We start from the raw sequence: 15,928 nt of genomic DNA, 5'->3' as shown, positions 1-15,928 counted from the left end.
ACCTATATGTTCATGCTGACCAATGTCACCCCAATCAATTTAATAAATATTTTTAAAAGTCATTTCCAATACATTAAAGTTTCATTAATCTATTATTTCCAAAAATAATGCTTTGCCACTCCCTGAACTAATTCCTAATTTAAAAATTGGTGTTTTCAGAAACACAGTATTGACTCTTTTTCCCAAGCACATTGGGAGACTATTTGATAAATTGTGGTTTAATATAATCAAAACCACTCTACTCAGTTGTCTCAAACAATTAAGGAAGGTAGTGTCTAAGGAAGTCTAACAAAATTAAAGAACATTGAAACTGTTAGAATAACGTAACTGTGTGATAATATTGAAGTAAAACAGTGTTATCCTGGGTATAGATAGTATGGGCCAGGGGCAGAAGAAGAGTGATTCTTATAAAGGAAAAGGAAAAGACCAGTAAATTTTGATTAACCAGAACTCAGACGACTAGCCAGAATTAATGGGATTGGAGGTGCAATTTCCAAAAAAAAAAAAAAAAAAAGAGGTATTAATTTTTGTTGTTGGTTTGCTTTGTTTTTAGACACATATTATTGATTTGTAAAGCAGCAAAAATAAAAAATTATTGAGTATGTCTTAGGGTCATCATGTTCAACTAAACCTTATGGAGGCTCTTAGAACTATATGAGATTTCCTATCCAGAAAAATGATCCTGATATCCTCAAAAACCAAATTTAATTTACTCACTAAAACAGGAAAATAGCATTTTAGATAGATTTTCAACTGAAACTAAGCAAAGTTTCAATTAACCCCTGTTTAAAGTTATTCAACATACACCATTTCCTTGTGTAGGACCATTTAAGATCAGATCAGCACAGTCCATGGGATAGGTCAACACATCATTCCCTCTTTTTAAAAAAAATATATTTTTTATTGATTTTAGAGAGGAAAGGAGAGGGAGAGAGAGATGGAATCATCAACTATGAGAGATAATCATTGATTGTCTGCCTCTTGCACACTGTCCACTGGGGATCGAGCCCGCAATCCAGGCATGTGCTCTGACCAGGAATTGAACCTTGACCTTCTGGTTCATAGGTCAAAGTTCAACCACTGAGCCATGCCGGCTGTTCATGCCCACTTCTTTTTTTTTTTTTTTTTAAGATTTTTAAATTGATTTTTAGAGAGAAAGAAGAAGGGAGAGAAAGAGAAAACATTGATGCCAGAGCTGAACATTGATCAGCTGCCTCCTGCCAACCCCACCAGGGATCAAGGCAGCAACCTCAACATATGAGTTGACTAGGAATCCAATAAGCAACCTTTCAGTGCATGGGGCAATGCCCAGCCAACTGAGCTACACTGGCCAGGAAGTACCCTCTTTATATTTTATGTTCCCACTGCAGAATCTGAAGCACCTGCCCCACAAATTTGGCCTGGGCATCCCAGGATTGCTTTCAGCAAGTGATAAAGATAATAATAGCATATCCCACCCATCCACCTTGGGTTCATACACACCTGGAATAATTTCATCCCACCAGATTTTCACATAATCATCCCGGTCAGTCCTTGACTGCTCATGGTAAAATCCCAAAGCATGGAGGATCTCATGTTGGATGATGGCCTTATAGTCACACCCCTGCCCAATAGAAAGGTTCTGTCCTACGTGTTGGTCACCAACCTCAGACCAGCACCTTTAAAGAGAAGATGAGAATTTTATCCTAGATAATGCTTAAATGGCTATAATTCATAGGATTTCAGAACACAAATTAGAAAGAAGTTAGACTTGATTTTTAAAAGAAATTATCAATAGTGTTCTCATACTGTTGATGAGAACAATGGTAAGAGATGTTGATGGTTAAATGATAACAGACTGGTTAAATAAGAAACATTTCCTGGAGGGATGTTATGCAGGCTTTAAAAACAATGGTCCATTATTAAAGGGCCCAATTAATCCTAACAATGCATCAGGTAGAAAGAAGTAAAAATGGCATTCTTCCTCACCTCCACAAAACCGTAAGATATTCCAAAGAATAATATTATAGCTTTCATACCAAAATATTGTCTCTGAATGATGGCTGTGGTTGACTTTAATTTCCTCCTTTATCCTATATAATAAAAGGCTAATATGTAAATCAACCTAACTGCGGAATAACAGGTAGCTATGATGCGCTCTGACCACCAGGGGGCAGACACTCAATGCAGGAGCTGACCCTTGGTGGTCAGTGTGCTCCTACAGGGGGAGCACCCCTCAGCCAGAAGCTGGGCTCACGGCTGGTGAATGCAGCAGTGGTGGCGGGAGCCTCACCCTCCTCTGGAGCAGCACTAAGGAGCAGCGAGCAGAGTGGTAAAGAACAGCAAGCAGGCGGGGGATAAGAAGCAAGGTGTCCCAGACTGTGAGAGGGCGCAAGCCAGGTTGAGGTCCCCCCCCCCAGCAGTGCACGATTTTCATGCACCAGGCCTCTAGTATTCTAATGAATTTTCAAATTTCCTGTAATGAGCAGGTGTAAATTTATGATCACAAAAAAAGAGCCTCATTACTGACAACATAACTAGGCTTTGGTACTATCCTGAAGCTCTGAAGTTGCCAAGGGACAAGATGAAAAAGTCAAAAGCAGAGAACTTCTAAAATCTGTGCTCTTGGCAAGGCCTGAGGTACACTTTAAACCTTTCCCCTTCACATAGAAAGAAACTATCCAGGTAAGTATTGGTTATTTCTATTTCTATGACCCACAACGCCTCAAACAATAAACTCCATGTCCAGAAACAAATTTGCTCTGCTATCCCTTCTGCAGTTCTACTGTCCATACCCCCAATCTCAGTGAATCAGGTTACCACCCACCAGTCATCCAAATAAAAAACCTTGATCATCCTTGATTCTTCTCTCTTCACATCACCTAATCACTAGGCTCTAATAAGTCCACCTCTTTACCTATTTCTGAAATCCATTCTCTCTTTTTTATTTCAAACTGACCCTTTTTAGTGTAGGTCCCTTTCATTTCTTCCGTGGAGGATTGGGGCATCCTTTAATTGATGTCTTGCCACCAGTCTTACCCCACTTCAATTTTTTACCCACTGTTGCTGGAATAATCTTTCTTAAATGGAAAATTGAACACATAATATGACCAGGCGCCTGCTTATGTTCCTGGCTCATCATTCATCACTTGGCCCTTTACAGGCACAGCTTCAAACATTCTGAACTTACTGAGTTCTCCAGGTAAGCCAGGTTTCTAGTCACACTTGCTTTCCTCTTTCTCCCTACCCTTCCTTTTCCTTCTTCCTCTCTCACTCTTACTCTCTTCCAACACCCCACTTGTCCTCCCCTCTCCTCTGCCTCTATGCCCTTCCTTCTTTGTCTCTCTAACACTCAGCCCAGCTCTCCCTGAGGTGTCACCTTTCACTACATTGGAAGTTCTGCTGAAGTGTCCCTATAGCCCATGGCACTCATCACAGCGCATTAGAACCATTTACCTGTTGTGTCTCCACCACCCCCACCTGCAACTGCAAACTTTGTGAGGTCTGAGACTGTCTCATACTTCTTTGTACCTTCAGACTAGCATACTTTCTGGTACATAATAGGGGCTCATATCTATTTTTTAAAGTAAAAGCCTGAGCTAAGAAAACAACCACTCAAGTAAGTACATTACTTAACTTGTATCTAAGTAGTCATCAGAATTTTACTATTTTTAACTGCTGATTTTGCAGACTTTTTTCTTAAGAGGCAAAATCATGTGCTAATTTCCTTCTTCGTCTCTGTTACCCACCCATGATTATTAACAAAACCCCCACCATCAGAATAAGACAACCAAATCCAGGTGGCACCTAAAGGCAATGATGGGAACTGCAGCATGTGCTAATACCACCTCCTTGCTGGGCTTGAAGACACAAACACAGAGTCACACAGCACATGGCAGCTTTGCTTCCCAGGTTGGTTGACATAAACACTCCTGAAGGAAATGGGCTTTTTTTTTTCAAGATACCATTTATTTCTTCTTATAAACATATAAGAAAAGCAAATTTATATCTAGAATTTTTCAAAGAGGTCCAGCCAACAGAGCACCATAATTTAAAATAGTACTATAACAAGGGTATAATTTATACTTTAATAAACTTGACTTTAAAAAAAAGTAATGTCATTTAAAACATGACCTCAGATAATAATTGAGATACATCTCCCTCAGGCCCAGAGGTATTCAAACAGCTCATTTTCTACATAATATGTTAAAAATGCTGTTTAATTTAAAAATTCACAGTTTTTAAAGATTTGAATTTACTTTTAGTTTCTTACCAATTTCTTCTTTTCGCCTTTGAGAGAGTTGTCACTTTTATAAACCAGAAGATGCATGATTTTCACACTTTGTAAAATTTTCATACTAACCCATCAAACTGCTGAAAGATGATATATGAGCTCTCCCCTTCATAGGGCTTGAAGTCCACGCAGGACTTGAGGCGGAACATTTCAAAGGCATAGAGAATGGCTCCTTTAGCATTCAGCTCTGCAGAAATCGGTGAAAATATCAGTAAGCATTATTGAGATCTTAGATGATGTACACAACAGAGTTTAGAAAAAATCATGCCACCACATGAAATCCACAGAGGTTCATCATAGATTGTTGGGGTGGTAAATAGATTCCTTGAAAACTGAAACTGAAAAATTAGGGACATAAATATCAAGCACATACTTTACACACATAATAATGCAAATATAACTACAAAATAAGAATACACATATGTATGTGTATGTGGCTAAACCAAGTAACTTTCCCACTTTCCTTTCCCCATTCCAGCAGAGATTCTGGGTTCATTGCCTCAGGAGAGTTCCATGGCAGAGCAGAAAACAGAAGCGACTGGAAACCATGTGTGTCCTCTGTCTGGATGAATCAAGTTCCTTGGAAAGACACAAAGAATGGTGTTCCTTACCCCAGTCTAAAAAAAACATCCCTCTCACTGGAGGAAGAAAGCAGAGTGTAGAGAGGTTTGTGGGCTCAGAAAGCGTAAGTACATATTGTACTTCCCTGCTTCCCTGCAAAACCCCTGAGGAAATGGCAAGTTGAGACAGGCAGCCCTGCAGGCAGCCTTAGAAATGATTGCTGTAGCCCAAGTGTGGAACCAAAGCAGCAGAAGTCTACTGAACCTGACCAGGCAAGAGCAATAGATGCCTGCCAGTAACGTGTGTGGATCAATGGCCAAAGATCAAATGTCTTTCCTTTTACCTAACATGCTCACAGCTGGTATGGCGTAGGACAAGGATCAGGAGGGGAAAACAGATGCTCCAGAATAATGGAGACTGTTTTACTTTGTGTGTGTGGTTTTTCTCTCCCATTGACTCATTGAAGGTAGGTCTCTAAGTTAAAAATAAAGCTAAGTTATATACACTTAAGTTCTATTTCTTGCATATTTGGCTTTGTGCATTCTCTAAAAAAAAAGCTTATCATTCTTGGTAGTTTACTAAGTACTTTTATTGTATTATCCTGGCTCTTATTTCATTTAATAAGCTAACAAGTTGGAGATTCCACAATTCAGATGTCATAGGATCATATCAAGGTCAGTAAAGAAATGGTCATTGGAATAATCAGTAAATTAATTGTGGAAACAACACAGATAACAAAAAAGAGCATGCATTAAACTTACTGGATGATTTTCATGTATTTTACTGATTCTTTCTTAGTGACATCTATAATATGAAGAGATGTACCCAACGAAATGTGGCATTACTAAAGTCATGATGTCTCTAGGTTATGTGGCTCTTGTTATCCTCAAGCCATGGAGTGGGAGTGCTAAAAGCGGTTCATTTCAAAATCACATCACTTCTGACCTCCCACACCTGAACAAGTTGTAAAAAGGGAATTAAGCATGTCTGCAATAATTTTGTAAAAACCATCCCAACATCATTCAAAAGAAATAAAGTGCAATTGAAGGCCACGGGAAGCCGCCTTCTTCACCGTGAGGCCAGCTCTGAGTTGCCTCCTCTAAAAGCCACACTTGGTGGTTTGTGTGTCGTCTTTATGCTGGTGGTGGTCTGCCCACGTAGGGCACTGTTAGCCCCCGAGAGGAAGGAGCTCATCTTTTGCCTCAGTGATTTCCTAGTTCTCAGTTCTGCACTTTGCCACACATAGTAAGCTTTACATAGTTCTGTCTTGAGTAACCACGTTAATTTTAAAAACGACTAACCCTCTTTTACCTTGTATCAAATAACAGGAGAAAAGTTAACTTCAGACACTGATGACTCCACATATTAGAGGATAGCATGGCAAGGCTAACTATTTTTAGTTCAAGAATCCTTTGAGAGAGTTTTTGATCTGGTAATGGGGAAGGAGCTTAAATCTTACAGATAACAATGATAAACTCTGGTAAATTTTTAAGAAAATAAACTCTTTTAAAGCACCAGAAAATGGACTAAAACAGGTAGCGACAATAGGAGAGTTTATTTTTGTGAGGTGGAAATATCACTAGTTAAGATTCAAGTTTATATAGTGTGTATGGTTTTTTTTATTATTGTTGTTTTGTTTTGTTTTGTTTGTTTTGTTTTGTTTTTGCATGATGGCACACTGCAAATTTTTTCAGTGCAAGAAAGAGAGAACTCAAGCATAAATTTGAAGTTATGTCTTCCTGATGTATCTATCACAAGGAAGGGTTCAGGATTGCCTGAGTGGCTGAAAATCGAGAGAGGAAATCCTGGGGCGGGGGGGGGGGGTGGGAGGGAGGGGGGAAGAGTCATGATTGATTGGAAGGAAAGGGGGCTGGTGGTTCCAAAATCTGTCCATAAATAACTCTCCAGTCTTTGACCCATGAACTTAGCATGAATAGAAGTCTCCAAGGAGCTTAGTGAAAAGTAGCAGATAGAAAGTTGATTAAACAGGCATCTCAGTTGCCTCCCGGCATAGTGGAGAATTTGAAGTTTAGAATTTGAAGTTTGAATCATGCCCATTAGAGGGGCTGGGGGAAAGTCCTGGACATTCCATTGAAACTCCAGAGAGGCCACGATGTCTCCAGAGTAAAGACAAAGGGATCTGTCTTGAACTAAGGACAAAATAAAAACAAAACCTCCACAAATCCAAGATGATCAGTCAGCAATTTAACTGCTCTAACAAAAATTAACACTATACAGAGGCCAATAACAGAATACAGAATCTCTGAAATGTAGTATTTACAATGTCTAATATATAATTAGTACCAACAATCACGATCTATTGAACTCTGATAGAAATGTAGAATACAAGTTCTTTCAAGTTTATACACCAAGATAAGCCATCAGTTAGACCACAAAACAAGTCCTAATTTCAAGAGATTGCAATCTTAAAGAATCTATTCTCTGACCTCAACAAAACTTGAGGAGCTTCCAATATTTGGAAATTTAAAAACATCTGGCTGACCCATGGATTTTTTTTAAAAATCACAACAGAAATTAGAAAATACCTAAAATAAACTTTAATAAAGATACAACATATCAAAAATTGTGGAAAGCAGTAAAACCCATGCTTCAAATAATATTTATAGTTTTAGATGCCATATTATAGCATTGCATTATATTTTTAAAATGAAGATTTAAAATCAGTAATATAAATTCCACCTTAAATACAAAAAGGAATGCAAATTATACCTGATATAAGTAGAACAAAAGAAATAATAAAGATAAGAGCAGAAAGCAACAAAACGGAAAGCAGAGGAACAAGAGAAAAATGAACAAGTCAAAGTTTGTTCTTAGGAAAAATTAATAAAATCAATACACTGCTTTAAAAAAGGCAAATCACAGACTAATAAAAAATATTCATTATATATATTTGACAAAGGACTTTATAGTATATATAAAATTCTACAAATAATGAAAAGACAAATAATGTAATAAAAAACGTGAAAGAAGCGAACAGACACTTCATAAAAGAAGATACACAAATGGCCAATAGCACACAAAATTGTGCTAAATACCATTAATCGTTAGAAAGCTGCAAATTAAAATCACAGTGAGATACCATTTACAACCATTAAAATGTATACAATTAAAAATATTAAGGACACCAATGTTAGTGAGAATGTGGAACAAATGGGGCACTTATACATTGTTAGTGACAATAAAAAAATGGCATTTTCTTATAAACCTAAACATACATTTATCATATGGTCAAACAACTCTATTCCTAGACATTTACCCAAGGTAAATTACAACATAAACTTGTATAAGAATGATCCCAGCAACTTTCTTCACAATAGCCCCAAACTTGAAAAAATAATGTCTATACACAGAAAAATGGATAAATAGTTGCAATATATTCATACAAAGAAATATTACTGAGTAATAAAAAAAAGAATTTTAACCACTGATCTACATTAATATGGAAAAACTTTAAAAACATGCTAAACAAAAGAAGCAAATACAATAGAAGACCAACTGTTATTCCATTTATCTGTAGATCAGTTGTAAACCAGATAAATTAATCTATAGGAATGGTAGTTTTCTCTTGGGGGAGTGGGGATGGGGATTGGCTGGAAATGAGCACACAGAACTTTCTGGGGTGATGGAAGTGTGGGTTACATAAGCTTATGTATTTTTCAAGTCATTGACTTGTACACTGAATTGTGTATTTCACGCTACATAAATTTAATGAAGGGACCGTATACAAATATTGAACTCTGAGTAGCATGTTCACTTTTCCCAATGGTAAAGGTGATTCTCATGTGGTGTTGAATGCGAACTACCTCTGTACCCTTACTGCTGCTACGTATTTCTGGCCTCCTGTCTTTAGTCTTGCTCTCCACTAAACTGTCACCTACTTTGCAGCTAGAGTCCTTGCTACTCAAGATGTGGCCAACAGACCAAGAGCATCAGCTCACCTAGCGGAGTGTTAGACATGCAGAATCCTGGGCCCCAGCTGTCCCTGCTCTACATTTTAACCAGCTCCTCAGGAAACCCTAACTCTAAAGTCTGAGAAACAATAACACCTCACAGAGGCATCGTGAAGGCAGCAGTGCCTGGCACGTAATTGAGATTCAATAAATAGGTCTATGTTTTGATGGGAGGAGGGTAGCTCAGGTGTGATAAGAAAATTGTCATGGGAGGAAAAAACCCTTTAAAGTTGCAGTTTCTTTTTTTCTTTCTTTCTTTCTTTCTTTCTTTCTTTCTTCTTTCTTTCTTTCTTTCCTTCCTTCCTTCCTTCTTTCCTTCTTTCCTTCCTTCCTTCCTTCCTTCCTTCCTTCCTTCCTTCCTTCTTTCCTTCTTTCCTTCCTTCCTTCCTTCCTTCCTTCCTTCCTTCCTTCCTTCCTTCCTTCCTTCCTTCCTTCCTTTCTTTCTTTCTTTCTTTTCTTTCTTTTTTTCTTTCTAAAGTTGCTGTTTCTTAAATCACGTTCTAATAAATACAAATGTTCCATGAATTTGCAAGCGTGCTGGCAAACTCTTGGGAAAAACAACTCAGCTCACTTTTCCATAAAATAACTGAGAACAACAGCCGTTGTTTATATCTAGCTCTTCTCCAGGAAAGGGGTGGAGGCAGCCCTGGTGATAGTGGTGGAAAACTTGGAAACATAGTAACATCTCCTGAGAGTGGAGGCGGCCTGGCAGCCCATTAGGGCTGAGCAAGCTTGTCCTGGCTTCCCCTCTCTCTGACCTCCCTCCATCTATCCCATGGGCCTCAGGGCATTGCATCACCTCGGTGCTCAGATATCAGTCAGCTGCCTGAGGTCAGCCAGTGTCCACACGTGGCTTCTAATACTTGCTTATTTCCACCAAGTATTATTTTCAACAATGAATAAAATATAACTCAGTCCTTTATCTTAACAGAGAAAAAAAGAATACCATGTACTAACACCGAGGAATGAGGACTTCAGTTGTGGAATACAGACTTTTCTGCTTCAAAAATGTGTCATGTTTGTCTTGCAACAAAAAGGGACTATCAGTATGCTGAAAATAGTATTCTTATTTTATATTTAGATTCACCTAAGCAAACTATTACTCAAAGTGCAAGTTTTTATTGCCGTGATGGCAAATTATATTTCATTGCATTGTCTTTCCTGATGGTGCTTCTGGTATTACTAACATGTTAATGTTTCCTGCCTTTTAAAAATCATTTCAATGCTCTGTATCTTGGGCTCACATTACATCGATGCATTATCATGCCTCTCATCCCAGCAGATAAGAATTGGCAGGGCTTAGAAAGCCTCTTACACAGGGCTGGTTCCCCCCATCTGATGTGGATGAACAGGAGGAGGGGGGTAGAAGAAGAGGCAAGCCCAAAGGTCCTAATAAAGAACAGTTAGTATTACCCAGATTGTCCGCCAGAATGTAAGGAATGGGGAACTTCCACCTGGCGTTGGGGTCCCTCAGACCATTTCTGGAGTTCTGTGAAAAAGCAAGGTACAGGTCACTGGGAAGGCTCATCCCCTGGCCCCCTCCTCCACCAAACCCTCACACCACAAATCATCTGTCACGCAAGTCAACAATTTAGTAGCATTTGTCTTCTGATTATAAATGTGATAGTTCGTTACAGACAATTTGGAAAAGTCAGAGCAATTATGAATAACAAAATAAAGGTTCTCCCCAAACTGAAATAGACGCTTTAAACGTATCGGTGCATGTTCTTCTCTCTCATTCTTCACCTACTAGGATAATTGATTGGCTAAAGCAAGTTCAATAATTACAGACTCTTTTGTGATGTTTGCTATTTTTTTAATCTGTTTTTGTCACCACTGACCACAGTGTAAGTGCTTGTGGATATTGACTACAGATTGGATTCTTTCATGTCCCCCTCAGTGCCCATCCCAGGGCTCACAGAGCAGAGGTGGCACACATCACAGCTAGTCCCGAGGGACCTTGTTGTGTTATGGGCAGGTACTCACCTTTAGGAGGATGTCCCCTTGAAAGAGGTCCAACCCTGCAGCTAGAGGTGGATTAAAAAAAAAAAAAGAAATATTTAAATGGACTTTACTACAAGGCATCTCTCATCATAAAATCCATCTTTTCCATTGTAAATCTGTAATTATTCACCTTTATGTGGTGAAAGTCTTTCTGAAACAATGCAAAAATTCCCTCTAATGGAGCAGATGTATATAGCCAATAGGTATCATATATTCTCAATCCTCTGTTTTCATTTTTGAGACAAGAAACTTTGTCCAAGAATTTTAAAATAACAGATGAGTTGGAAGAGATCTTTTTGATGATTGACTCCACACCTCTCACACTTCCGTGGATGAAATGGATTCCTGAGACAGGAAGGGATGTACTAGGTGTTCAGCACTGACTGAGCTTTAACACTCCTGGCTTCCCACCCAGGGCCTCTTCCCTTAGTATACCATCCTTCTTCCCAACCCTAGGTAAGTGGGTTGATTTTGTTCTTTCCCATGAAAAGACAATGGTACCCTCCAACACCAAGCAATTAAGGCTGTCACTGCACCATCCCTTTTCTCATTTCCCTCCATTTTCTTAACCTTCATAACCTAACCTATGAATATGATAGCAGCAATGCTAATAATAAGTATCGTTGACACCACTGCCCCTCCAGCAGTAGGATCCCTTTTAGTAGGGGTACTGCATGCTGGTCTAGCCATACTCTTGCTAAGGTTTGTCCTGAGTAACAGTATGCATTTCCTGACACCTGGCCTGGATGGGGGTAGATTAGGGGAGTCATATGAATGGAGACCAACCCCAGTGGTTGGTCAGCATAGATGGATCGAGGAGGATGAGAGAGTGTGGCAAGAGGAACACTTCCCAAAGAAGTACATATCCATTGAGAGTCAGCCTCCAACTATTCAGTAGCCAATTTGTTCATTGTAGCACATACTTATTAAATGCCTAATGTATCCCAGGCATTGTTCTAGGTACTATGGGTATAGCAGAGAATAAAGCAAAATCCTCAGGGAGATGGCATTCTTGTTTGGGGATAGAGGGAGACAAACAAAAATGTAGAGTATGGCAGATGGTGAAAAGGGAAATAGGAAAAACAAACGTAAGGGGAGAAAGAGTGCTGAAGTGAGGGAGTTGATATTTTATAAAGAGTGCTCAGGGAAGGCCTCCCTGAGGAGGTGGCATTTAAGCAGAAATCTGATGGAGTGGGGAGTGAAAGAAGAGTATTGAAGGCAAAGGCAACCGCAAATAGAAACGCTCTGGGGCAGGAAAGCCTTGATGTCTTAGAGCAGTGCTTTCCAAATGCTAGGGTTGCTGCCCCCCACCCCTAGGGTTGCTGATCAATAAGTCTGGGGTAAGGCCTGAGAATTTTCATTTCTAACAAGTTCCCTGTGATGCTGATGCTACTGGTTGGGGGACCACACACTGAGAACCACTCTTGTCGAGAAATAGCTATAAGGTCAGGAAGATTGGAGAGCTCAAGTAAGTAAGGTGGCTAGGGAGAGGGGTATAGTAATGGGTGAGAAAGCTGGCCAGAGTCAGGTCATCTCAAGCTTTACTCTGCCTAGGAATCATCTGAGATCTGTCAAAATGGAGATGCTGATTCTATAGGTCTGGGGTAGAGCCCAAGATGCAGCATTTCTAAGAAAGCTCTTAGGTGGTACAGGTAGTATTGTCCTGTGAACCACACTTTGAGAATCAAGACTCCAGGATCTTTATTTTGTGCTGGATGGGATGTCGCCAACACGAAGATTGAAAGATTGGAATCTTGTGATTGGAAGACTGGATGGGAGAAGCCGCATGGCCTGGTTGGCACTGAGAGCTCTGTCACCTGGTGGAGAACAGCCTGGATGGGAGGAAGGCACAAAGGGAAGAGCAGTTAGGAGGCCACGACAAGGACCAGGCCAGAGATGAGATGGCTTAGGCCAGGATGGGAAAAGAGAAAAGTGCTGAAAAGTCACAACTTGTGACATAATTTGATGGTAGATCTAACAGCATTTGCTGACAGGTGGTGTGTAAGGTCTGAGAGAAAGACAAAAGTTAGGGAAACTCTGAGGTCAGAGTCTGAACATCTAGAAGGAGGAAAATGCATTAAATGAAATGAAAAAGACTGAGAGGAGCAAATCTTGGGGTAAAAAAAAAAAAAAAAGATTATATCAGCATCATGGGGCGTGGAGAGAAAATTGTAAAAAGGTGACAATTTTCTCTATGTGATTTTCCCCAACATTTTGTGGTTTCTGGCTATGTGACAAAACCAATCAATCTTGATAGCTCATTTGGAATGACTTAAAAAGAGAAAGGACACACATGGGAAAATTTATTCTTGGGACAATAGTTCAGAGGTGGTGGTGGAGATGAAGAGTAAGAAGTGGCTCTAAGTAAAACAAGTATTTTTTACTAGATAAAGAAGGATGAGATTAGGAAACTCTAAGTTCAGCCTGTTTTAAAGTAGAGCAGATCCTCTCAATCACTACACCTTGACTACCTGACCTAAGGAGAAATCATTTGTTGCCTGACTCAAGTCTGAGGACCCACTCACCCATTGACCTCACTAAACTATTTCTACCCCCCACCTGTTGTCATTCTCAAGCTTTTCCAATTAAATATCAACTAGCCTGACTTTTTTGTAAATGGGACAACGTCAGAGCAATTTAACTGCCAGGTTTTTTAGTTTTGTGGTCTTGAGATAGCACTGAGCTATGAGTCAGAAGACCTGGAAGTGATCCACATCACTTGCGTCTGTGACCTTGGGCAAGCCACCCCAACCCCAAGGAGCTGCTGTCCCTTCCTGCAAAATGAAAATAGCACTTTATTCCACTACAGGATTTGACAAATAAATGTGCAATTAGGTACAAAAGCTTTTGTAAACTATAGGTGTCTATGACCATGATACTTCTATTTCCCACCAATCCTAAACAAAAAACACCCAGAATGTAGAGGCTTCTCCTTAATTTTAGAAGCAGGACAGAAAAAGAAAAAAGAGAGATGATAACTCAGCTTCTCTCTCTCCTCTCAGTAACCAATGAGACTGATAAATTTCTTCAAGAAATACGTTTGTGGGCAAGATGTTGAAATAGAAACACCTTTGTACTCTTTGCGAAGTCCTAAGTAAACAGTTGTTAGTGAATATGATGGCCCATGAAAGGCTGGGTTTTTCTTCCTGCTAAAGATAACCATGGGTATACTCCTTATATTTTTCTTTAGCAAGCAGAATAATCATCCATTTTTCTTTCCTGTTTTTCAAAATGGAAATTGGCAAAGTGACATATTTATAAACAACAATCTTGTTACGTATTTGTAGATTTACTAAACACATACTATGTCTCCTAGAAAATTTGATCTAACTATCATTCTCTTTCCATATTTCCATTTTACAGAAACTCTGAAAATTCTAATGATGCACCAATAAGTAATTCTCCCCCCAAAATTACCCAATAATGTATTATGAAGGTAATAGCTTTTCAGTAATTCTACTACAGGATTTGAAATTATTTCAAGGCATTAACAATATGGAAATTGAACCCACCTAAGTTGATTTCTGAAATATCCTTCTGTTCATCAAACTCTGCATCATGTACTGTTAAAAAGTGGGAGAAAAATTGTTACTAGTCTTGCTGAATAAAAGAGAGAAAGTCCAGAAACACTGTCTATGCATTTCAATTGGGCCTTACCATTTCCTTTAGAATGATGCTTAATCTGAAAGAAAATATACAAAAAGTGGATAACATATATTTAATATATGTTAAGTAGAGTTGATAACTCTAAATATCCAGAAGAGCAGAATTTGACTTACCGATACAGCTGTTATGTGAACAAAAAACAAGATGAAAGAGAGAATGCAAGTGGCCCTAGTCCACACCATTGTTGCAAGTGAACAAACGTTAGCAAAGACACCTTGTGATAAATGCCTCTTGGACCTTGCCCTGGCTGTCATATTGGAAACTTTGACCCTTTCATATGCACTATAGTGCTAAAAAAATAGTCAATGAAAATGTCATTGACCCTTTGGAGGGCAGATACTAAGTTTAACATAAAGGCTCAAGCTTCAGAGACCAGGGAATAGTTTGACAAAATTAATAGTGGGATGAGCATATAAACACCAATAACATTCCTATTATGCCAGCAATAACTATTCATAAAATATAACAGGTAAAAGATCAGTTTCATGATAGAAATAAAAACAATCTATAAAATGATTTTAAAGTATATAAATATAATAAAAATGAGTTAGATTTTTATGGAAATGTTATACAGCAATTATCAAAGGACATAAAAAAGAACTATCCATCTATTCATAAGCAACAGATACATGTATATTTACACACATAAACGTTCATGGATCAGAAGACTCAGAACAATAAAGATGGTCATTTTGATATTAGTCTATAAATTCAATGTTATTCCAATAAAAATCTTAACAGAGTCTTGACAAACTAACTTTCTGAAGTTCATGTGAAAGAGTGAACCTCCAAATACAGGTAAGAAAACACTGAAGAGGCAGAATGAGAAAGGAACTACTCAAGAATTTTTATAAAGTTATGGCAGAGAGTGTGATGTTGTCAAAAAGAACAATGGATCCACAGAATGGAATAGAGTATCAAAACAGAAGCAAACACGTATGGAGATTTCATATATGAGAGAAACAAAAAAAATCAATACGAAAAATTTGATTTTTTAATAATGACTTTGGGGCAATAGCATTTCTCTATGAAAAATAAAATTCTCACATTCACACAAAAATAAATTCTGAATGGATTAAAGATGTCTTACCAAAATATAAACTTTTCTTTAAAAAAATGTATAGGAAACTGCCTTTAATCTTGAGATCAGAAAAGATGGTTTAAACATGAAAACACACACACATAGAAATCATAATAAATTTGACTATATCAAAATTTAAACTTCCTTATGACAAAAGCACAACAACATAGTTAAAACACAAGTCACAGGTGGAAGAAGATATTGATACTGAATATAACTGAACAAGGGTAAGCTAGCCAAGGTACATAGAGGAATTCCTACAAATCAATAAGAAAAGAAGAGAGAGAGAAATTATCTAAAAGAACAATGAGGAAAAATATACACACAAAATTCACAAAAGAGAAAACTCAAATGGACAATGAACACATAAAA

The 15,928-nt window shown here is 38.4% G+C and overlaps 1 protein-coding gene across 1 annotated transcript in view; it reads right to left on the bottom strand.

Annotated features, from left to right (window-relative positions):
- The window catches only part of MEP1A (meprin A subunit alpha), a 37,749-nt gene extending 23,092 nt beyond the window's left edge, over window positions 1–14,657 (bottom strand). Inside the window, exons 1-7 of the mRNA XM_028127943.2 lie at window positions 14,589–14,657; window positions 14,467–14,491; window positions 14,322–14,372; window positions 10,792–10,832; window positions 10,219–10,294; window positions 4,343–4,460; window positions 1,483–1,658 (exon numbers count right to left, since the gene is read on the bottom strand). Coding sequence (XP_027983744.2) covers window positions 1,483–1,658; window positions 4,343–4,460; window positions 10,219–10,294; window positions 10,792–10,832; window positions 14,322–14,372; window positions 14,467–14,491; window positions 14,589–14,657 — 556 coding nt within the window. The remainder of the gene's footprint in view (window positions 1–1,482; window positions 1,659–4,342; window positions 4,461–10,218; window positions 10,295–10,791; window positions 10,833–14,321; window positions 14,373–14,466; window positions 14,492–14,588) is intronic.
- Between the last annotated feature and the right edge of the window lie 1,271 nt (window positions 14,658–15,928).

Source organism: Eptesicus fuscus, chromosome 10 (assembly GCF_027574615.1).
Source record: "Eptesicus fuscus isolate TK198812 chromosome 10, DD_ASM_mEF_20220401, whole genome shotgun sequence".
Lineage (NCBI taxonomy): Eukaryota > Metazoa > Chordata > Mammalia > Chiroptera > Vespertilionidae > Eptesicus > Eptesicus fuscus.
The sequence above is the reverse complement of the archived record's forward strand: the minus strand, read 5'-3'. Positions and strand labels throughout refer to the sequence as shown.